At 33.5% G+C, this 24211-nt stretch overlaps 1 protein-coding gene across 10 annotated transcripts; it reads left to right on the top strand.

Annotated features, from left to right (window-relative positions):
* The first annotated feature begins 160 nt into the window (after nucleotides 1–160).
* Nucleotides 161–23985, top strand: LOC125059485 (uncharacterized protein KIAA0754-like). 10 transcript variants are annotated; one of them, XM_047663903.1, is made up of 10 exons: nucleotides 161–316; nucleotides 8126–8261; nucleotides 10579–10750; nucleotides 15430–15592; nucleotides 16556–16679; nucleotides 18795–18966; nucleotides 19766–20704; nucleotides 20963–21290; nucleotides 21999–22364; nucleotides 23293–23985. In XM_047663903.1, exons 1-10 carry the CDS (start codon nucleotides 310–312, stop codon nucleotides 23745–23747), a joined length of 2862 nt encoding a protein of 953 aa, XP_047519859.1. In that variant the 5' UTR covers nucleotides 161–309; the 3' UTR covers nucleotides 23748–23985. The 10 variants fall into 10 exon arrangements, with proteins under 10 accessions (XP_047519859.1, XP_047519863.1, XP_047519856.1 ...); XM_047663907.1 differs by lacking the exon at nucleotides 21999–22364 and adding an exon at nucleotides 22615–22654 and having other exon boundaries at nucleotides 23199–23436; XM_047663900.1 differs by adding an exon at nucleotides 22615–22654 and having other exon boundaries at nucleotides 20963–22364; nucleotides 23199–23436.
* The last annotated feature ends 226 nt before the right edge of the window (nucleotides 23986–24211 follow it).

The raw sequence follows: 24211 nt of genomic DNA, 5'->3' as shown, positions 1-24211 counted from the left end.
TAACATTACACAGCAACTAAATATTTGTTGGTGAACAACAATATTGTCTTTATATTTTTATCATTTTTTATAGATAATTGTACCCAAATTAAATAGTGTTGGATTTAACATGCGTGAATCGAAACGCACGTCTCTGCCGGTCGTAAGAATATCGTGCTCGCTCGGCGCTTCATGGTTGGTTACGATTTGAGTTATCGTAGATCGTGCATGTAGTACGCATTTGCTACTTGCCGGCATAACTCGACGAGTGCGTTAATTTAGTGATAAATAGAGGTGACTGGAACTGTCACTCGAGAAGCCGGCTAAAAAATGACAAGTACGTAATATATTTAATACACAATTTAATCAAAAATTTTAAACGTAGATGTATGTAAAATAACTTTCAATAATAGTAAAGATATTTAAACATTTTATTTAATTTTGGTACATGAAGGTAGTCAAACTTGTACGGACTTACTTTATAACGATTAAACATACCTTCTCATTTATCACTATACATTTAATAAGGTGCAAATTAAATGATAATATATTTAAATCAAGGTATTCATCAGATTGACTTATATATGACAATATTTTAATATTAATTATACTTACTTAACAAAACTAATTTTATGCTGTTTTGGATATTGTCGATCATTAAAATGACACTTCTAGAGCGAAATAAAAAAATAATGTTTTAATCAAAGACGCGCACTTACGATAAAGGTCAAACGTTTGAAGGTCCCATGTTCCTTGTTACGCAATGGGAAATAGGAATCTGGTATGTAATTAGTTCTTTGTGAGTTATGATTTATGGCTTTATATGTCCCGTAAAATTATTGTTTTAAATTTATGAACTTCACATTTCAAAGAGAAAGATTCTAATTCAGAACTTACTTTGTCATTTCCAATCAAAGCCATAAATGGACAAAATAATCCAAATAAAATTGAAGAAATTTGTTACATAATTAAAACTCGTTTAACATATTTAAATAATTTATTTCGAATTTAAAATTAGACCACTTCGTTGTTTAGTGTGTGTACATTCTAAAAGATAATTATTAAAAAAATACTCTAATTGTCTTTGATTAAAGTAAACATGGTGGAGGGTCGAGGTTACACACCAACTGCCTATCCAACTCTCTCGGTACTTCTTTTAGAGGAAGAATATTAGTATTTGTGACGCGGGAAATATATTTTAGCCACAGACTATAATGTAAAACCTTGTCTTATATTTATTAGCCTCTTCAATCAACGCATTTGAGTCACTTTGTATTTGCCAATTGTCGAAAATAGGTTATTAATAATGTTACAATGAATAAAATTCAATATGATGAAAATATTTAGGAATTACATGACTTATTTTTTGCACTGATTTGTCTCTTAGCATATTCTCAACAATTTCTAGTTTTAAATCCAAAATATAAACATTCTATGATGATATTAAAAATGAAAATAGCAGAAAACCCGATTAAAAATAATAATTCAGTGCCGCTATGACACCTGGACCTGTTTTGTTATTGTTACGTTACTATTATAATGGAACGGACTAAGAAATGCCCTTTATAACCAAACAATATTTGCCTTCATATAAATTCTTTATGAATTAAAAATGTGATGTAAAACATCTCAAGATCAAGGCATATGAATTGATATTATGAATTTATGATAATGCTTGTACGTATTTATAGCATTGGCATGTTTACAATCGTAATAATACAATCTGATAAGAACATGCGTAAGCGCAATTCAGTGTAAGTAATTTTCAACACAACAATTTTACATGTGGAAAGTGTTAGCCTAATCCTAGCATGCGGTTCTCAAGTCTTATGATATAATATGCAATAACTCGCTTAACAGTGGTGCTATATGCACTTGATCGCTCTTCCAATAGCGATACTGACAGCAGTGGCGTAACTATACCATCTAGGGCCCTAGCAAATTCTTTTGATGGGGCCCTATCAGTAAGCATCGTCACGTTGTACTCATCTGAGTCATTCGAAGTTTATTCAAATAAATCCTTATTTCAATAAACTTCGAGATTTTCAGCGTACTCAATTACACGTTGTGTATGTCTCACTAAAGGCGAGAGGAAATGGTCTGTAGTCCCAACGCTAGCCCAATAATATCTTTGGGCAAGGGCCCTATTCGGTCGGGGTCCCGTGGAATATCGCCCATCCCTTCCACCCTATTGTTACGCCACTGACTGACAGCCATCTCAATAATGAGTTTGATTTAAATCTACATCAAATATGCATACCACGGAATCGGCAACGCTGTCTCTATTCTCTTCCGTTCTACACCCTTGATTTGAGAACTGGCAGTAAATGTAAAATAAGAAGCATTTAATATGTATTTCTTTTTTGACGTTCATTAAGTGTACATTGTGTTACCTATATGAGTAAATGATTTTGACTTTTGACTATTCGAAGTTACAGAATAACGGCGCTGGCGTGAGAATTCTGTCGGTCTTTTCTTCTGCTTCTTCTTGGGAAAATATTAATTGCGCATATTGGGGTTGAGAATAGCTCGAACTCTAGGCTGACTCTTTCATATAAACGAAAAACATGACAAATTAGCCACGCGTGATGGGTGGCGCCTTTTTGTTGTCTTTAATTAATACGTTATTATATTGTGGTCTTGTGTAATACAAGCCAAGCATAATTTGATAGTATTATGAAAACCTTATACGTTGTAATCATATTATATTTGCGTGTATTTTATAATAAAAATATAATTTATTCATATAGATGACTGAACAATTATTATATGCAAATTAATTTTAAAATAAAAATAATAATTAAAAATTGATAAATAGAAAATTAAAACAAATTTAAAAAGTTTGGTCCCTGTGGCGGTATACCTTTAATGCTAAAGTGCACAGGCGCTAATTAAATTTAAATTGTAGTGACCTCAGAGCTGGTGCTTTTCTCGCTCAACGAATAAGTATCTAAATACAGCGAGGAAATTCTGCCAGTATTCAATATTATTATTACGTAGGTTATAATTATTACGTAGGGTAAAATGTCATGTGGAACATGGTGTAATGGTTGCAGCTCCTTACAAACGTTGTGTAAAAAAAAAAAAAAAACATGGCGATTAAAAAGAGTGGCGGAGAGTTTATTGCCAGTTCTTCTCTTCCGTTCTACGCCCTTGATTTGAGAACTGGCAGTAAATGTAAAATTAGAAGCATTAATATTTATTTCTTTAATGACGAATCACAAGTGTACATTGTGTTACCTACGTGAATAAATGATTTTTTAAATTTTGAATTTTTAATAATATTGTAAATACTGTATCTTTTAAATTAATAATTTCTAGATCTTAAAACAATATATGCTTCAAAATGTATATTTATTGTCAGATCTCAAATCAAGGGCGTAGAACGGAAAAGAAGAACTGGCCATAAAATCTCCGTCACTTAAATCCCCAGATGTATTTTAAAATATGTTCGCTGCAACCATATCATGCTCTTTATGTCATCTTGGAATATTTATTTATAAATACAAATAAATAAGAAAAACAAAATTAACGTCTGCTTGAAAATAACATGATCAATGTTAAAGTTTTTACTTCCCAATCAACATGACTTCTGTAGTATCTGTTCCATCACATTTAACTGCATTTCAAAGTTCAAATAACATCCCGTTGCCATAGTAACTGATAAAACAAAAGAATTAAGCATTCATTGGTTTATTTAGTTCAGCTCGCTTAACTCCTACCAGACCGGCTGTACCTAAATAGAAAAGGACATTGCACCCGACCGATCCTGCTTCTTAAGTGTCTTATTGGAATACTATTCTTAACCAGCCGAAAGGATATTCTGTTATTTAGAATGTAGAGGTGTGTTTTAGTTACGTATAACTTTTTTTAATAGTGTAGACATAGACATATCATTTATTACAAACAAAAACACACACATAAACACACAAAATAACAATAATAAAAGAGAAAAAATTAAATAAAAAGATATTATGAGATATATAATTTTTTTTCCCTGTTACCATTCGGTTCGTCTCAAGAATGTGATGCGTGTGTGCTGTGGCTGTAATTGGCCCTGGCTCAGCATTATGCTGAGGAGCAGTATGTTCCACAGTGCTGGTCATTCTGCCAGAGACCACATAAGCTAGTTTGCGCCTCAGTCGCTGAAAAAAAATAAGAATGTATTAATACTTAGTAGAAAATAATAATTATAATTTTAGTAAAAGTTTGCAGTGTAAGTAATGATGTCTTGTATGTGGTGTGAAGTAAATAAAATAAAATTAAAAGTTAAAAATACGAATAATTGTTAAGAATTAGTTTTTTTTTTAAATTGTATTTTTAATTCATTTGTAATTTTTTATTTTATTGTGTGGCCCGGTAACGCGTATAACTTTGTTACTTTTAGTTATAGACAAATATTTGTAAGGAAATTAGGAATGTAGACTATACATTTATTTGTCATTTTTCTCTATACAAACAAGATCCTATAGATTTTGAACATATCAAGATTTGTTTAATGGATTACGACTTACTTTACGATAAGGTACGCTTAGATTATTTGTACTAGAAAGAATTTGAAGCAAACACCTTCCGCAAAGTCTTTTCATTCGCGGGATTGTCTGGTTATTAACGCGAAAATTAGAGATATTTAAAGATAAGCAGATAAGAGATATGGTTATACTGGTTGAGATAACATTTTTTCAAACAAAAGTTTTTTACAGTATTTTAAAAATCACCTATATCTTTTAAATTTTATATTCGTCCAGACTCTTGGCTTGTAATGTATAAACTTCGTAATAAAGTAAATGTTTACGCTACCACTAATTCGTAAATGTAGTCTTTGACTTAATAAATATACGTAAAACAATGTTTCCTTAACACAATTAAGCGCCAGCTACACAAATGAAACGTATCTATCCCATCTATAATAAAACACATTCAAACCAAAAAGCCGTTTATTCACTTTCTTTTAATTGCATTGTCATAATTTGGATATTTATCTTTTATTGATACTTAATAGCGACTTATTTACATACTTTTAATATCGATTAGATGTTTATTTAATAACAAGTTCTCTTTTCAAGATAACGTATTTTTTTGACTCATATAAAAATATATATATATTTTTTTAATTGATAAAGCTAGTCAACGCTCGGCACACTGTAACAAGCACTTATAGGCAAACATGACATACGATAATACAAATGTTAAACAAAACTAATTGTTTGTTGTTAAGTGTAAATTACAAAAACTAAACGAAAACCGATTTTAAAGACCTGGTAATCACACTAAAGTAAACATTGTGCAATCTTTACCGTTTCTTCCATCTTTACATTTTCAGTGTTTTCGTGGGGATTTCAATTTCCACTTACACTAAATACATTTTTATTGTAAACAAATCTCTAACGAATATAATTGCTAATTTAGAAACAACTTACTACCAAAACCACACTTACCTAAAGATATTTCGATTTTATAGAAAATATTGATAGCCGCTTAAACTATTATTCGGATTATACATCTTTGAACAAACTAATTATTTAATGAGGGTGAAATAGGACCTGGACTGAAGCGCGGTAAACCACGTTGATGCATCGGTCCGTTTTTTATTAATATAGGAAAAAAAAGGAAAAGGAAAAAAACGCAAAATCAGCTACGGCTTAATTTCACAGTCTTAGATGTAATTGCTTACTAACAATTTTGAAACGCATAATATAGAAATAACAATACAAGAAATGTTACTTTAGTGAGCAGTAAGTGATGAGGCTAAATCAGGTAGACACTTGATCAGCTGCACCGAAAAACCGACTTTCAGTACATTGTTTCTCTAAATTGTTGAAATTTAAACACAGTGTATCCGCTACATTTTCATATTATGTCAATAAAAAGAAAAAACTTATAATAAATAAAAATGGGACTAGTGTGTGATTCAAATAAAATATTTTTCTTAACGGTATTTCCATACTGAATATTTATATTGAGTTAGAAATGCTACTATTGAGATTAGAGAATGTTATCATAGAAATAGTGCATGTCTATGGTGCGTAAACGTCTATGGCAGATGGCCAGTTGCCTATAGAATTCTAAAATTGTTAATTGTCAAAATACATAAAGCATTATCGATCTAATAAATGTAACCAATTGACAATAATATAATAACATATTTAGGTCCAGGAAATATTGTAATATAGCATTTCACGTACAAAACGATATTTTGTCACCTTTATAGAATAACATATATGTATGTTATATATAACATAGGCAAGCACTTGGTCCCCTCCGATTGCGATTAAAGGCATCTTTATATTAGACATAGATTTAAGTAATCATATTCCTGTTTATTATTAATAAGACCTCGTTATAATATATGTAGTTACCTTTTTATATAAACAATAAATACCCTTTTAATACTCCAGTTACAAATTCTTAAATCGTATTTTATTAAAATCTCGCGTGAAATTTTGTATCAGTTGCATATCCTACAAATTATCTGACGTCACAACTAGTTTTATTTGAAAATTTATTTCTGTCGCGCTATTTTAGAATTGAAAGCGGAATGTATGTACTGTATAATGTGTCTAGGGAACTTGGAGCCATGTATAGGCCCACGCGACCGGCGACACATAATTCATAGTGCAGCTAATACAGAATTCAAGTAGCAAAGCGGTATTGGGGAACACTCTTTCGTTATTATATAACATTATTATAATTATATTTATATGATGCTTATCAAAGGCATTAGAAATAAATTGACTCGTTTGTTGTTATTTTATTTAGGTATTGCATTTAGTTCAAGTATTGAACTCGCGAGTTTTGGGCTCAAAATTTGATGTGAAAAATGTAAATAAATATTTGTTTAAACCTGTGTTTCCCAACCTTTTTTGGTCCATGCTCCACCTCTGCCTTTCTAAAATTCTTATGCAACATAAATAATTTACAATATTAAAATATAGAATTGTTCACTTAAATTATTAATAGGTTTTAATAATTAATAATAGGTTTGAGGAAAATACGACGAAATTGTTATCGAACAGGAAGTAAAATATTAAAACATAATGAAAAACTGAAATTCAAATTCCAAATAATTTTAATAAATTTTCAAATAGCCCCGCTTAATAACCAAATTGCATTCCACGTTGGCAAACACTGTTTGAAAGTGTCCTCCAAATCAACAAAAACTAATTGTTTCCACTATTACCATTACTCACATATGAGAAAAGAATATCTCCATCTTTAATAATTTCATTTTATTAAACATTAAAAGTAAAATTAATCATTGACAAAGATACTTATATTTTTCACAAGTGTTGGTGCGTAATACTGGCAACACCGCATTGTGTTGCTGTATTATGTTCTCAATGGATTTAGGATTAGAAACGCAACAGAAGCGCCAAGACACGTGTTCATATTTTTAGTACGCTGGTGGTACGTCACCAGTGGGAGGGTATTGCGCATTTCCTTAGATATCTCATAAACTGAAAAACAACAGCAAATTAAATTTATATTCCGGTATATCTACGTCGTTGGCATCGAATTAGAAATGACTTAGGGTTAGATTCATGGACGGGACTTAGCTCGAACTATGAATTCCGTATCTCAAAATCAAATACGATACGACGATACGATACGATGACTACCGAGTATACGATTTTACGCTACGTCTAAACTCCGAATCTTACTATGTAAACTAATTGTAGGCTGTGAAATAAAGTTAAGCGTCCCAATTCTGAGGGCCTCGCACTATTACCACGACCAATCCCTTTACGAGCTGATTGATCCCTTGGCGAAGAAATGTGGTGTCTCTCTGCATCTTCAACCGCATTTACCACGAAGAGTGTTCAGAGTTGTTCGGATTATCACCGAATGATCTACGAAATATCTTCGTTCCACAACTTAGCATTATTTATGGCAGATTTTTGCCGCGCACCACTATGTGGAACCAGCTGTCTAGTGAAGTAATTCCAAACCAATTCGATTTAGGGCCCTTCAAGAAAATAGCGTACCAATTTTAAATAGGCCGGCAACGCACTCGCGAGCCCTCTAGCATTGAGAGTGCTAGACCACCACTTAACATCAGATGAGTCTCCTGCCCATTTGCCTTGCCCCTGTTCTATAAAAAAAAAAAAATTCTTTGACCCAAAAATTACTAGTATTTTTTTTTCAGATCGAGCATGGGTTACGCTAGCCACAAACGACTCTTACGGCTTAGGAGCTCTCGTCCTGGCGCATTCGTTACGGCGAGTTGGCTCTGCCTATCCAGCCGTTGTACTCATCACACCTTCAGTAACCGACGCTATGAGGTAGGATTACAATTAAGTTGTACTTTAACCTACCGCAAATCCTTCTATAGTGCTACGTTTAAAAGTATGAACTCCAGGACGCCAATATATGGGGCTTTATAGTTAGCTAATACCCAAGATAATAAGCCATCATAACTTAAAATAATAACGAAACAATCGTATTCATTGTGATCGTCGTGTCGTCTAGTGAGTCGCGGACTTATTCAGGATCGCATCGGCTTCGAGGTTGTTTGAAGTTGTGTTATATACCCGGTTTACAATCAAATATTGAAGTTAACTAACATAAATACTGTTTATACATATATAGCTGTAGACCGTGGTTTTACAAAGATAAGTTTTCCCTATTATAGAAAAATAATTATTGTTTACATATATATAGTAAATTATAGTGTAGTTGGTTATAGCAAATAGCCCTCAGAAGTGGACCTACTATAACGTTTCAATTAACTTTAATGAGTCTTATGTGTGACTTAAACTACAAGTGTAATTATTTTAATATTTATTCACGGAACTTTTTTTACATCAGTGAACTAGAGCAAGTTAGTTGTTAAGTTCAAAACAGTGGTAAGTGGAAAACATAGATCACAAAAACAGTTTTCCCCGAATAGAGATAAGTAAGTGTAAGTAAACTTATGTTAAGTTTAATAGTACAATTAATTAGACTTTTATATTTATAAGTCTTAAGTTATTTTAGATTGTAATACCAAATACAAAAAAAAAGTGCGTGCGTACAAAATACACATGTCATGTCCGAAGTGAAACTTCTTTGGCAAATTAATTTTTAAGTCTTGTTCATACTTGTTAGACTTAGAGGGAGGGAAAAAGGAAGATATGTTAGAAATTTAATGAATTTAATTGTCACTAAATTACAAATAAAAATTATAAAATTAATTTTTTAAATTTATTTCTTCGATAATAAAAACACGTGGCATTTTAATTTACAATTCGTCATATGAGATTTAAATAAATTTTCATAAATTCTCTTTACGAAATTGTAATTTTAAAAATAGAATTTCTATAAGGTTCACCCTTCTCACTCAATCGGTCTCAATCTCTCTCTACCTTTACTTCAACAAAAACGCTGCACATGTTCGTGACGTTTCATCCGTAAAAAAATTACTTACCCTAAAGAAGTTTCAAAAAAACCGCGGAACATTTATTGTTCTATTTCCGATGTATAAAATAAGAATAAGAAATGGTAATCGCGTTATCACAATGTCGTGAAATAATTACACTCACTCCAATCTTACGACGTACGGAAGAGATTCGCAAAATCCTTGAAGACAAAATAAAATCTTAGTTACATCATCGTGGATGTCTGGATTGGAAACCAAATAAACAAGATTTCCCGAATGTATTTTTATTACGGTTATAAAAATTATTAATAATAAACATGTATGTTAAGGTCGATTAAAATGATTCTCTCCTGATTTCGTTTATATTATATCATTACATTAACTTTTTATATCGATGTTACTTTATAGCAAATGTGATCAAATTTTACCATCTATTAATATAATTTAAATCATGATATAATGACAAAGAATTAGTCTAGCAATTCAAAGGGGGAACGCTGCCAGTATTTTCGGAACCTTGCCTAACGGGACTCCTTTTAATGATATATTTTAGTTTATGTTAAGTTTAGTTATTTATTTCAATGTATATTATTTTATTATTATATTTCATAATCATGATATTATATAACATTTGAAAACCAACTGTGGTGTCTAGTAATGTTAATAATTAAAATGTCGAAGTTGAATGTAAAATTAAATCGCGTGTTTTGTTGTGATTGCTGAAAAGCATTCGAAACGTCAACATATAAATCAATGAAATGAATTTGAATTTATATTCGTTAAAGAGGTTTTATTTAAATATGTTTGTCGTAAATCCAACACAATGTAAATACAGTTAAAACATGCTTTAAAATGTGGTTAAATTACTCTGACATTATATTTAAAGTATATAAATACGTTTCTTGAACTATTGGTGTATCTAAAGTTATTTTTTACGATTTAGGGGTTGAGTCTGCAGATGAATTTACTTAAGTTTGCGAAACTTTTCATCAAATCGAAAATTCTGCATTGGACACTTTATTTTATTATGTTTATACGTAGGTACATACATATGAGTGGGAATGACCGATTGATATCAAATGATAAAACGTGTCTTTCAAAAGAATATCTGTGGTTCTTCTCAGTTCCTTCTAAATACATCATCGTGCAAGTATCTATGTCCTATTTAATCATAGAAGAAGAATAATTCTTAAATAACTCGTCTAAATATTTTAGCTCATAGATTATCTCTTGTCATACAGGGAGCGTCTTAGCGCAGTATTTGAGGTGGTAACTGTTGACGTGCTGGACTCCCAGGATGCAGCTCACTTGGCTCTGCTGCAGCGGCCAGAGCTGGGCATCACCTTCACGAAGATACACTGTTGGAATCTAACCCAGTACGAAAAATGCGTCTTCCTCGATGCTGATATACTGGTAAGATTTTATGTTTTACTGAGCGTACAAATTCCTGAAAGGCCGGCAACGCACTCGCGAGCCCTCTGGCATTGAGAGTGTCCATGGGCGGCGGTATCACTTAACATCAGGTGAGCCTCCTGCCCGTTTGCCCGCTGTTCTATAAAAAAAAAATTTTACTTGAGAGAAGTATGAATATTTAGTTGTTTTAATTAATCTTGTGTATACCTTTTCTTTACGTATGAATCTTAAATAAAATTTAAACGCCCCATGTTCCACTTTCGTATTTAAAATCTATTTTATAATACACAATTTAATAATCAGTATTTGGCTTAGATACTAGCGTAAAGATATTGGCTGTAGAATTCGTTGCAAAAAATTCAACAATGTTATATTCCTGGAAGACAAAAATAAATGTACTAGGTTAGTGTGTCACATTTTAAATGTTACAAACGTTATTTTTGATACGTTCTGCGACACAAATCAGTCAAAAGATTCTTAAAAACATGTAAGTATTATTTTGATACACTATATTTAAACAACATTAAATTTTTTTTTTAAATAAATAATTATTTTCTATTAACACTTAATAAGATTTATATAATATATGAAACGATACAAAATAATCAAATTTTTTAATAATCTATATAATATAGATTTTTATGTAAAACATTCATAATAAATATTCAATTGAGAGATTTTCTGACTGCGGTTCTAAGAGTAATGCATTATCAGTACTGATAGATTGATACAATAGATAATAGAGCTACGAATTTCTAAAGATTTATCTGTGGAAGCAAATAAGGCTTGAATATTATTTTGATAGGATCTTTGGTGAACGTATTTAATTTAAAAATAAACACTTAGACGTGGCTTACTTCTTTTAATGTATTACATACAATAATTTTGTTTTTAAAGCATTTTCACAGTCAAATTAATAATAAAATTTGTGTTTCGTATTTAAAATTATTGGTACTTACGTATTAACGCCTAAAATTTAATGGTAAGAAAATATAGACATGTTCCATCAAAATCGTAATAAATACAAAAAACCTATTATTATTTATTGTTTGGTTAGGTTAGTATATTAATATTTTATTTAAATAACTGTTTCCGGTGCGTGAAAGTGGTTAGGGGTTATTAAAAATCACTTGGAGGTGTTCCAATCAAGGTCCCCGAAGACACCTATATAATCAGTATCATCAAATTCAGGCGACTGATTTCTAAATCGTTACCAGAATTTTGCCGCGGTGGCGTTAATACTTAAGTACCAAATTTTTATCTCATTCGGATATTTGCTTCATCTTCTAGTTCGTAGACCTGAAATATCTAGACCAATCAATTTAAGATCGAAGTCATAAAGCTATTTCTAATGTTCACAAAGTCAATGTTAGCGAAACACGAGACATCGCCCCAAATATTTTTTCTAATCATTGGACGCGTTCCAAATCACAAATTCCTGTTCCTAGCCATTAAAATGTCAAACACGTCGTCAAGTGTTTAAAGTTTTTATAATTTCCTTTACAAATATTTAATTTACATCTGTCCTTTACTGGCATTAATATGTTAATATTTATTTGAAAACGCAAGTTTACGCGGCGCGGTCTGTGAAATTCTTACAATGGCGATCATTATAATTTATTGTATCCGATACATCAAATGTCGGTACCAAATATGAAATATAAGTATTTCAAGAGCCTTTATTTTACTTTGTTTGTACTTAACATTCCCCTTAAAGAATTTCCGATTATCGTACAGGATCCATTTTTCATCACAGGTAATGTTTCGATTTAAAATCCCTTCAGTATTGTGCCGGTTGAGTAATGTAACTCAGCAGTCGACGCGAATTTGTCGACTTATTTCACTCAATTCGTGAGGTACCCAGACGTAGATGATGGATCCGCTTCATTATCAACTTTGGTCTCCGGCCGTTCAAGGGACTTGTTCTGCGGGTCGAAATTTCCAGAACGAAAACGTTGGAAGTTAAAACGAAAAACGCACTGTGTTTTCTTTTGCGACTCCGTCACATCATTAATCCTTCGAACCGATTTTGCCTGGTGCCACGGTGGGACTTGTACTCGTAAATAACGCGATATTTCATTTTTTCATTTTATAAATAGTGACGCAAAGAAAAATAAATTAAAACGGGAAAATTAAATGAATCATGGTTTTCGAAAAACAAATGCACGAGAAAACGCTGTAAATTTGGAATTCCTAACCAAAGAGGATATAATTCAGGTCAAAGTGGCCAGTACGAGAAAACGTCAATTTCATATCTAAGGACGTAATATTAAAAAATCACGACATAGATGATGATGATATAAGTATTAAATATAGCCTAAACACAACATGGATCATCAAAAAATACTATTTATTTTATATTATGCACATTAAACATTTGGTCTATGCAGACGTTGCGAATATCAACTTAGCAGTCATTTAATGAAAATACTATTCAATAAATGAACGAACAGAATCCATTGAGCAAGGTACTTAGTTTTTATCGCGGGTTATTATGTCAAATGAAGTTCCGATAAAAGTATAATCGATAAATATTTTGAGAATATCACGTTTACTGTGGAAGGTATTTTCGTGAATGTTTGGCCTTGAGAAACGTATTGATAATATTGTCTCCGATCGTTGGATTTGTATTAATCCGTGAACGTCGAATTAAAAATATTTCCACTACAATGATAAACAAAATAATGTGTATAGTCACACAAAAACATAGACACACCAATATTTATAAGAATAATTTTACTAGGGTAGCCCGTTCATTGTTATTCTTTTTTAATACATACATTTGGTTTTGTAATTTTTATAAAATAAATCTTTGAAATGACTTAATGCGGCGATGTAAGTTGTAAAAATGTTTAATAAATATAGAATACTGGATGACCCGGTGAACTTCGTATCACATATTTTCTGTAAAATTAAATTTGCACGTTTTTTAATTCTGCAACAGATCTGTTTTGTAAAAAAACTGCGTTCAAAACAGATTTGAGAGATCGGGCATCATACGATGAAACCATTATGAAACAGACAAATTTCTGAACGTACCCACAAATATTTGACAACCAAGTGACATTTTTATATTTCTAGAAAAACTTAAGACATGGCAATAAATTGAAGCTAGAATTGGATAATTGAATTATTAAGCTTATATTTTTGTTTCTTTTTATTTTGCGTTTGTTAATATACATGTTTCACTTTTACACCTTCCCTGAACTTCCACAAATATTTCAAGATCAAAATTAGCCAAATCGGTCCAGCTATTCTCGGGTTTTATAAATACATATGTATAGCAATTCATGTTATGTACATCGATTTAATATAACATGTTTATTGTCCAATGGATCTTATATATAGCCATAACTCGTCACTTACATACAAATTAATTTAAATGATTTCATAAAATGCATAAATTGCACAGTGATACGGTGTAACCGTTTAACTGATAGCGATACTGTAAACTTTCGAGATACTTTTGCGACATAAACACATATGATTTAGTATTATCTACCTTTAATAAAATTGTTAGTAAACATTTATAGTATAGAGCAGTGTTGGCCTAGTGGCTTCAGCGTGCGACTCTCATCCCTGAGGTTGTACGTTCGATCCACGGCTGTTTACCAATGAACTTTTTTTCTATGTGCGCATTTACATTGGTTCGAACGGTGAAGGAAAACATCGTAAGGAAACCGGCTTGCCTTAAACCCAAAAAGTCGACGCTATGTGTCAGGCGCCAAAGGCTGATCACCTACTTGCCTATTAGATTGACAAATGACCATGAAACAGATTCAGAAATCTGAGACCCAAACCTAAGGTGTGCCACCTAAGTGCCACTCATTTTTTTCATGATTTGGACTTGATTGTAGACGCAAGTAGATGAGTATGTACAGGATTGTCGAATTGTTAATTTCCAATGTATTACGGCATTCTAATAAACAATAAACTACAAGCTCCCTCCTGTGAGGAGGTGAACCCGACCGCCGCTGTGAAAACCGCTGTGAGAGTTCGAAAAGTGAGTTACAGAATCGCAAGGCAGGTTCGGCTTGATTCTCTGTCACTGACATTGCGTCTCTATGCGAATTCTACAATTCTACAAAGTGTGCTATGGAGAGTGTTCTGAAGACTTGTTTGGATTGATCCCTTCTGCCACGTTTCCGTACGAGCCGTATTTACTCAAAAGTTCATCCGTATCACCTTGACGGCTTGAAGTCTTCCACGGTCCGCTTCTTCTTCTTCTTCTATTTTTGCGAACTAGTGAACTGTGAATCTTTCCTGGAGATACGACCTCTTCTCTTAAGGCCGCACCCACTAAAATACGAGGGCCATGGGCTGCGATGACTGCCCTTTTTAGGCAAAGACTAATTTGCCCCTTTATCCTATAAAAGGAAGATAAGTAGGCACTCATTACATTACCTATATAAAAGAAATCTGTTATTATTATTATTTATATCGTAACAGTAAAAATACGGTTTATGGCTGTTTGGCTGGGTATGCTTTTGTCTGAACAGAATAAATTACAAATTATCTCAAACACGCAGTATGTGCGAACCAATGTGGCTTGCTGTTTCGTAAACATCTACCCCGCTGTTGCCACTTGCTCCATGCAGTAACATCTTTCTCGTGGGATTTATTTCCATACAAACTGGAAGAATAACATTCCTTTATATTTCACTGTGTTGTCTTTACAGGTAGTTCAAAATTGCGACGAATTGTTTGAGAGAGAGGAGCTTTCCGCAGCTCCCGATGTCGGCTGGCCCGACTGCTTCAACTCTGGTGTGTTTGTCTTCACACCCTCAGCAGACACCTTCAGTAGACTGATTACATTTGCACAGGAACGAGGGAGCTTTGATGGTAAGCACTCTTATATGTTAATCCTGTGTATCTTTATTAATAAACATTACTAAGGGTCTGTTTCACAATTTATGGATAAAGTACCAAATAGCTATGCAACACATAAATTATTTGGCAGATAAATTGTGCTATTTGACACTTCATCGGACTTATAACTTTTTTTTCCTTTATGGCTCTGGCACGGTTTTTGCATTAGCCAGCGTCAAGTAGGTATAAGATTTTTATAAGTCGCTGTTTTAATTATTTACAGTTTATGAATAATAAAAAACGAAGGAAATTAATCGCGACATAACATAGATGATTGGAAACGCATTAAATTTACAACAAAATCAGAATAGTTACATAAGGGGAAAATAAATCAAAATTATAGTTCAATGTTATTATTTACAATAAATATACTTATAATACTATATACAAGGGGATTTAAATCTCGAAGAAGTAGAAATATTGGTAGGAAGGGGAACAGAGAGAGATACTAAAGAAGTGTATAAGGAAGAATGGTCATATTTAGGACAAGAAAAGAAAACATGATTCAGGCCAGAATAGCTCTCGCCACACTCACAGGCGGTACAAACTTATAACTTATGATGGACTTTATGTGTCGAATAGCGCTATCTGACAGTCGAGAACAGCAACAATAGTGTTTAATCTAGTAATAAGTAATAAATAGCTAATTCGGAACTTATCTGTACAACAGACCCTAAGTACTTAGGTTTTTTGAATATGGAATAATTTCCTGTGATTTTGCATATAATATCGACCAACCACGTGCTCCTGAACTACTTTGAGCACTTGGTTGTATTGATATGTAATTTTAATGATAATTTTTATAGGAATTACGTTTTTGTTAAGCAATTTACATTTTTAATTAGGGAGAAGGGATGCTTACGGGTTTATCGCCGGCATTAATCTTAACTAAAAGATGCTTTAATGTATATTAATATAAAATAATGTTTTTTCTAGGTGGTGACCAAGGTCTACTTAATTCATTTTTCTCCGACTGGTCCTCTGACAACAACAAACGACTACCTTTTCTCTACAACGTTACGTCGGCCGCTTTTTACTCATACCTGCCCGCGTTGAAACAGTAAGTTTCTCTTATTTGTAATACTTCAGAATTTCTATACCATTTTGATCAAAGAATTTTATCATATAAAAATAAAATAATGTTAATGCTAAAATAATGGTATTAATTTTATAAGATTTTTCACGCGTTTTTTTAACCTAAAACACCTACTTCTAGGAAATACCAAATTACAAAACAGGTTCTATATTCGGCTGCGTTTTAAAAAACTCTTACAACCGGAGCTTCATAGTATACAACATTACTAGAAATATAGAATACATAGAAAAAGTCATAAAATTCCAAACGTATCAATGCGAATACAGCGTTGTAGATATGTACTGGGAAATTGGCTATCATCACTACATTGTATAAAACAAAGTCGCTTACTCTGTCCCTATATCCTTATGTATGCTGAAATCTTTAAAACTACGCAATGGATTTTGATGCGGTTTATTTTAATAGATAAAGTCATTGAAGAGGAAGGTTTATATGTATAATAACATTCATTAAATAGTGGAGAAATACTGTTATTGTTGAGGTTTCTAATGTGATGTCGTAAATAATTATTTTTTTCCCGCTTCCATTGCAAACGCAGGCTGAACCCAAAATCCAAATCCAAATTAAACGCGTGCGGGCCCACGCGCAGTAATGAATAAATCAAAACTACTGGATCGATTTTAATAATTTTTCAGTGATTGACATAGGCTATATATTTTATACCCGTGCGAAGTGAGTCGCTAGTTTTATGTAAAGACATTATCCTAACCTGAATTTATATTCTTCAGGCGGCCTCACATTCTTCCTAAGCTTCTCAGTTGCGATATTATAAATATTAATTCTAGACAAACCTGATTCTCAAACGTAACGCTGACATATTACCCTCGCACTAAGGCAAGGGCTGTATGCCCTTCAGTACCAACCCTTGCTCTTGGCCTTCTGTATCGGTATAGGTAATACAATCGTGGTTTGACAGTTGAGAATTTTAGACTCGTAAGGTAGTATTGTCTTTTATTGACATAAGTTTTAGACATAGAAAAACACTTTTTGAACGGATGTGAAGTTATGTTTTACTATAAATTTACAATTATTTTACATAATTTCAAATTTAACCGATGTTTCGCGTGCTTTACTACTGCCAAAAAATATGTAAATTTATAATAAAATATAACTTCAAATCCGTTAAAAAAGTGTTTTTTTACACGTAATAGGTCTATAGGTCTATATATTACAAGAGCTGCTAAGTTTAAGAAACTTATGTTTCGCTGACAGCACAGCTACCCCTTGCAAAATCAAGTCCGTGATCAAATACACCGCTCACACTTTCACATGGGAATCTATACCGCGATTGTAGATGTCTAGTGTAACCTTTTAACACGGTGGTTGAACCTTTTCATACGTTGACCTCATGAACTTGATTCTCAGGAGATAACGAACTCGTTTCTATTTAAATTTTTACGTAAATTATACTATTAACGGAAAATATAATTTAGGAAGTTTTGTCTAGCGAGATGTTGAATTTCATTGCCATTTTACAATTTGATGTACGTCTCACTTCATACGATTGGTTAATAATTTGAGTTCACAAAAATTAATAATTGTTTTTTCTTCGGAGAAGTCTATAATAAGATGGAATTACGACTGATACGTTCAAATAAATTGTTATTTATTGAATTATAATTTTATTAATTTAATCATGCGTATAATTTGTATTTACAATTTGCTTAACCTACAAAGTAATAATAAAAAAAATTCAAAAGAAAATTAAAACAAATGTAAAAAGTTTGGTCCCTGTGGCAGTGTACCTTTAACGCTGGCAGCATTTTCTCGCTGTATTGTGATACTTATTCGTTGAGCCAGGAAAGCACCAGCTCTGGGGTTACCGGTACTATCTACCAGGCGCCAACATACTTAAATCTTTCATAAGTGGGGCAGTGCACTTGAACCCCACGAGTCTCTACTCCAAAGGGAATAAAAAATATTATTACTATTTTCTATTTTTTTTTTTCATTTATATTACATACTTAATCATTGTATTTTTTAAATAACTATTATAATATCCTTCACAAAGTAGTATTTTACCTAAAACATATTATGTGTTAAGTTTATGTAAGTAAAGTTCTGTTAAATAAATTTCAGTTATGGGCAGAATTTGAAAATCATCCACTTCATCGGGCCAGCCAAGCCTTGGCTACAACATTATAACTTTGAATCTCAAAGCGTAGACGCTCCAGAGCACTTAAAAGGTTTCTTACAAGTTTGGTGGAATCTCTTTACTTCCCAAGTTCATAATCAGCTAGACGAAGCAATGGTAAGATTTATTATTTTATATTATATTGTTTTGCTGATTAAAATACGCCATTTTTGTAAATAATCACGAATGATTAATGAAACACTATATAACTCCAACAAGTAGTTATCCATATAATTCATATACTTTACATAAGTTATATGTCTAGGTCTTAAAATAGAATCTAAAAATATCTTGCTTCATGTAATACGAGAAATCTTGACATCGTTTCCGATGGGTATCAATTACATTTCTGTATCAATTGCCGCAATGTAAAGTGATCTCTTATTAAACCGCAATTTCTTGATCTCACACCACAATGTCGATGTCTTTTTTGCCATTTCAATATAACAAATCCATTTACATTCAACCGTTTGACCTGAACACAATGTTTTCTAAGCATTTCCAAATGGATTCTAGTGAAGAGGTGAGAAATACAATAGTGATTTCCTTTTTATAGGCTTTGTAAATTTTCTTTTTCTTTGCGCTTAGCCCTAGTTTGCCATACGATATTTTCCTAAAATACTAACATTCTCTTACTCACCTGATTTGTTCATTTGCACGAATTAGTTAGTTTTTAGGTTGTGGATGGTGTTAGTATTTTGGCGAAAATATCACCGTTTACTAAACACACAAATAAATTATCGAGTTTTGATAAAAACAAAATAAATTGTAATTCATTTGCTTGTGTGTTTGGGACATGGTTATTTTTTTGCAATATTTCACTAATCACAGCTTGAATTAAGCTTATGCACTTGTTTACTTGCGCGAGCTTTTTTCAAGAACGCATGCAACTTGTTTGTTTACTTTTAATCGATAGGGAAATCTAGAACAACCTTCGGAGAGTCCAAGAGATGTTGGAGACGTAAGCGACCTCCTACCAGATGTTGAACAAAGATTAAACTATGCAACATATGACCCAGTTCCTGACCCTACATCTGAATTTCCATGGCATCATCCAGATAAACAAATGGAAGAACGAGAGTCACTAGATTTACATGTACCAGAAATTATTGATCCATGGGATTTCTATCGGGGAAACATTCTGCCAATACCAGAACAGTCCAAAATCTCCAGTTCAGATTCCCCAGATCTTAATGAAGTGCGAAGAATTGCGTGGGAGCAAACACATTATCCTATTAAAGAACATACGAATGAAAATAATAATTACGATCAACACATTCATCATCACAAACCTTTTAACAGCAGTAATCATGATAACTATCATGAATCTAACAATACCAATACAGATCACCACGTTGCACATAAATCAGATAATATTCACGAAACACAAAACTTCCACAATCATTATGTAGAACCAATTTATAATAGCATAGATTATTACAATTCAAACCAAGAGCCTCGAGTCAATCATTTACCAAAAACTATACACACAGAAAACAACGACTTTACTCATAAATCAATAAAAACCATTACTGACGTACCATCGGCTAATCACCACGTCTATTGTGTTCATATGGATCATCATAAGCCAACCCAAAAATTATCAAAGAATGAAGATAATTCCCTAAATGGTGAAGTATATGAGGAAGACGATACAAATGAAGATATCTTACCAAGGCATCCATACGATGGCTATTACTTAAGACACCAAGTGACAATAGATTCGCGAGGAAAAAAGTTATGTTCTCATGAAATACCGCCTAGTTCTCCTTCTCCACCACCTGAGAGTCTAGATGAATATGAAGATGCGATCGTTCCAACAGAAAATGGTTTTTGTATGGAAGCAGAAGATGAAGTAAGTTATTTTAAGAAATTTATAAACTCCTTGGTATGTTAAGTATGTAATTATTCGCTCCGTCGTCCACGTTATTCTTTCTCCTATATCTGTGTTGTTGATAGCTCTTGACACGCTTTCTCGCATGATTTATCTAATTGCACGAAAGTAGATAGTAAATAATACCTCACTGTTTTATTAAAAACCATAATTTATATTTGAATGTTTAAGTATTTGATGAAATAGTTCCGTTTTATAAGACACTTATACATTTTTCAGACTGGTGTAGCTGGAAACTTGGCGCGAGTTCAGCCTGGCGTACATTTGCAGCGCGAAGCGTTAGATGAATTGTCGCGCCGTCAGGGCTGGGAGTCTGGTAACATTGACTACATGGGCGCCGACTCTTTTGCAAATATTTGGGCAAAAATTTCTCAAACTTTGAATGAAGGCTCTCAAACTACGAAACAGTCTTCGCCTCCTAAAGATTCACCTTCGGTAATAGAGGCACAAGAACCCGTACAAGACTTAACCGAAAAAGTGGCATCTGTATCTCTGGATGAATCAAATGATATACCAGTACCTGCAAGAGAAGCTGCTTCTGCTGCAGGTAACACGGGTGAACCTGTTTCAAAATCTTTACCAAACATCCAAGTAAATGTTCCTGAAAGTAGTCCTGAATCCGTCCTTAGTCTAGAATCTAAACCTACTGTTACTGAAACCAATGCAAAGACCGAAATATCGGTACCTAAAGTTACAGTGCCTGTTGTGGAACAACCAGTAGATAGTAGTTCTACTGAAATACCTATTGAGAACGTACCTGTTGTTGCTCCTCAAACGGAAATTTCTGAGACATCCAAAACACCTTCAGAACCACTTGTTTCCTTAGAGTCGCATGAAACACCCGTGGAACCCTCTTCTCAAGTGCATGATATTGAGACCAAAAATGAAAATGAAATTCCTAAAATAGATGTGGAACAGTCTACTGAAGTGCATGTTCAGGAAACTGCACCTGTAGTAGAAACTGCACCTGTAGCAGAAACTGCACCTGTAGCAGAAACTGCACCTGTAGCAGAAACTGCACCTGTAGCAGAAACTGCACCTGTGGCAGAAACTGCACCTGTAGCAGAAACTGTAACTGTAGCAGAAACTGCACCTGTATCAGTTGCACTAGCTGAATTACCAGATAGTCCAAAGCATGAAACTGAATTGCATGAATCTAAAGTGGTACCAGATAATGGTAATGACAAAAAAGACGAATCGAATGCTGCGACCGATGTACCTAATATCGAGACTGAATCGCATGAATCCCTTCCAGAACCAGAATTATCTGTAGTTCCTGCATCTGAGCCTGTATCAGAGCCTGCATCTTTACCCCTGCCAACTGAGACTGAAAAGAGCGCATCAAAACCTGAAATTACTGAAACACTAGGGGAACAAGTAACGGCAGCACCTAAAGCCGACGAATCGAAGTTAGAAACTTCATCAGAAATCCCGTCTGATATCCCTGCATTAGATCCTAAACCAGTGACTCCTGTCCAAGAGAAGCCGGATACCGACTCCGTGCCTGAAATCCCGCAACAGGAAAAATCTTCTGAGATAACGGAAAAGTCTGTTTCCGACAGTCCCCCGTTAGCTAATACTCCATCTACAGAAGAAGTACCTAGTGTCCCGGCGGCCAAATGTGAGTAGAAACATGTATCGCGCCAACTAAGGCTAATTGGACGGCTTTGCACTCAATTCACACCGATTTTAATTTTGCAGTTTTCATATTCTTAACTAATTTATTCGTTTTCGTCGTTTCTTGGATGTTGTAAAAAATACCCCTATCTCATCCCTAGAAACGTGATTTTTTTCTTTTGTGCCGTTTGTGCTTTTGGATTTGTTACCTATACTGAGCATTCGTTTCAAAATTACGTTATTATTTCACCCAGCTCTCGAGGAGGCAGCCCAAGAGACGCGGCTTTGATACAGGTAATAACTTATTGCACTTGGACCCAACACAACTTTGCAATTTCATATTTCATTTCTCCCGCACATCACTAGCCTAAAATATTTGCAACATTAACGAAAGCGTCATTAAATATAAATTCACCCGTCCTTGAAATCACTTTAGATATCTACGTAAATTTGGCAGATGTTGGGTAGCGTCCAAGTGAGTGCAATATGTAGGAGCGGTCAACGTCATACGTTCTAATTTTGACAAACATTTTTTACATCTAATTCGTAAGCTATATCAAGACGAAATTAATTTTTTCCTGGATTACGTTGACGTTGTGCTTAGTTTTAGTTCACTGTATATTAATAATCTTCTAGTTTGTTTTTGATTTTTGCTTCCCATTTTCACTATGCAAGGAAGTTATGGCGAAAAGGTAGAATCCGTAGAATCTTTATAATCTAAAGCATTCGATCTTCATAATTTCCTTGTGGCGTCTGTCTTAACCTGACTATTTCTCTGTATTAATCTGCTTGCATTCGAATTAACAACGTGGCTATGTTTTCCCTCGACTTGTTCCAGGCCCTAACCGAGCTTGCTCTCTAATGTGACCGCCATACTAACGACACGTCTAACTGAAAGAGAGAATAAAGGCGGGAATAAATTGGTTGTGTAGTGGAGGAGCGTCGCAGGCCGGCGGCCAAACTGCAGCTGAAGCCGCCTTCTGTCGCCGACCCCCTGCCTACACCTGACAGCGAGTTTGAAGACGCCGCATCCCTAGCACAGTCCATCATTGCCAGCGAATTGCGTACTCCAACAGTCACCTCCGCCTCACCACCCACTGGTCCCACTTCTCCACAACCGCAAACACAACAAGAACGACTCGATGTCAAAAAACCTGACGTTCCTACGCCACCAGTAGGCGCTGTGTCTCTGTCACAAATTGGCGTCAAACCTAAAACAAAGCCTACCACAGCCGCTCAAATAGAATCGTCGGTATCCGAAAAGACTGAGGCTGAACCACCCAAGAAGAAAGTTGTTAAGAAAGTAGTGAAGAAAGACAGTGCCTCTAGTGGTGAAGCGCCCGTTCCCCCCCCGCGAAAGAAAGAAAAGAAACCCAAAGAGAAATAAATGCTCGCGACACGCTTAAAGTTCCTCAGTGCCATAACGTATCTAGCCTTATGTTTATGTTTTATGTATTGTGTAACGTAATACTTTATCATAGATATTAATCAAACGACACGTCCATAATGTTATAATTTTTATACGATTTTTAATGTGCAATTTTATTTAACAATGATTTATATTAATTGGTACCTAATTTTATAGCTGATAATTAATAACTGTAACCAAAGTAAAAAACATGTTTATAAACGTTATTTATTAATTCTACAAAATTTTCTATATTATAATCTATTTTGAAAGAAAGTTTTTATTTATTTTAAACCTTCTGGTAAAAATCTTACGATTAATAATCTTAAAAAGGTATAATAATATGTGACACCATAGTGTTATAGATCTTCAGTGTAGCAGTGCCATCTAACGATGATACATTTAAACTTATAAGAATTAACTTCTCATATAAACGTCTCTAT

The sequence above is a fragment of the Pieris napi genome, chromosome 20 (genome assembly GCF_905475465.1).
Source record: "Pieris napi chromosome 20, ilPieNapi1.2, whole genome shotgun sequence".
Taxonomy (NCBI): Eukaryota; Metazoa; Arthropoda; class Insecta; order Lepidoptera; family Pieridae; genus Pieris; species Pieris napi.
Note: the sequence above shows the minus strand (reverse complement) of the source record. Positions and strands in the feature narration are given on the sequence as shown.

Bases quoted from the DNA above. Each gene is read 5' to 3' on its own strand.
- LOC125059485 (XM_047663899.1), top strand. The intron at 15,593-16,555 runs GTAAGCACTCTT...TGTTTTTTCTAG, and splicing joins GGAACGAGGGAGCTTTGATG to GTGGTGACCAAGGTCTACTT. The intron at 20,705-20,962 runs GTAAGTTATTTT...TACATTTTTCAG, and splicing joins GTATGGAAGCAGAAGATGAA to ACTGGTGTAGCTGGAAACTT.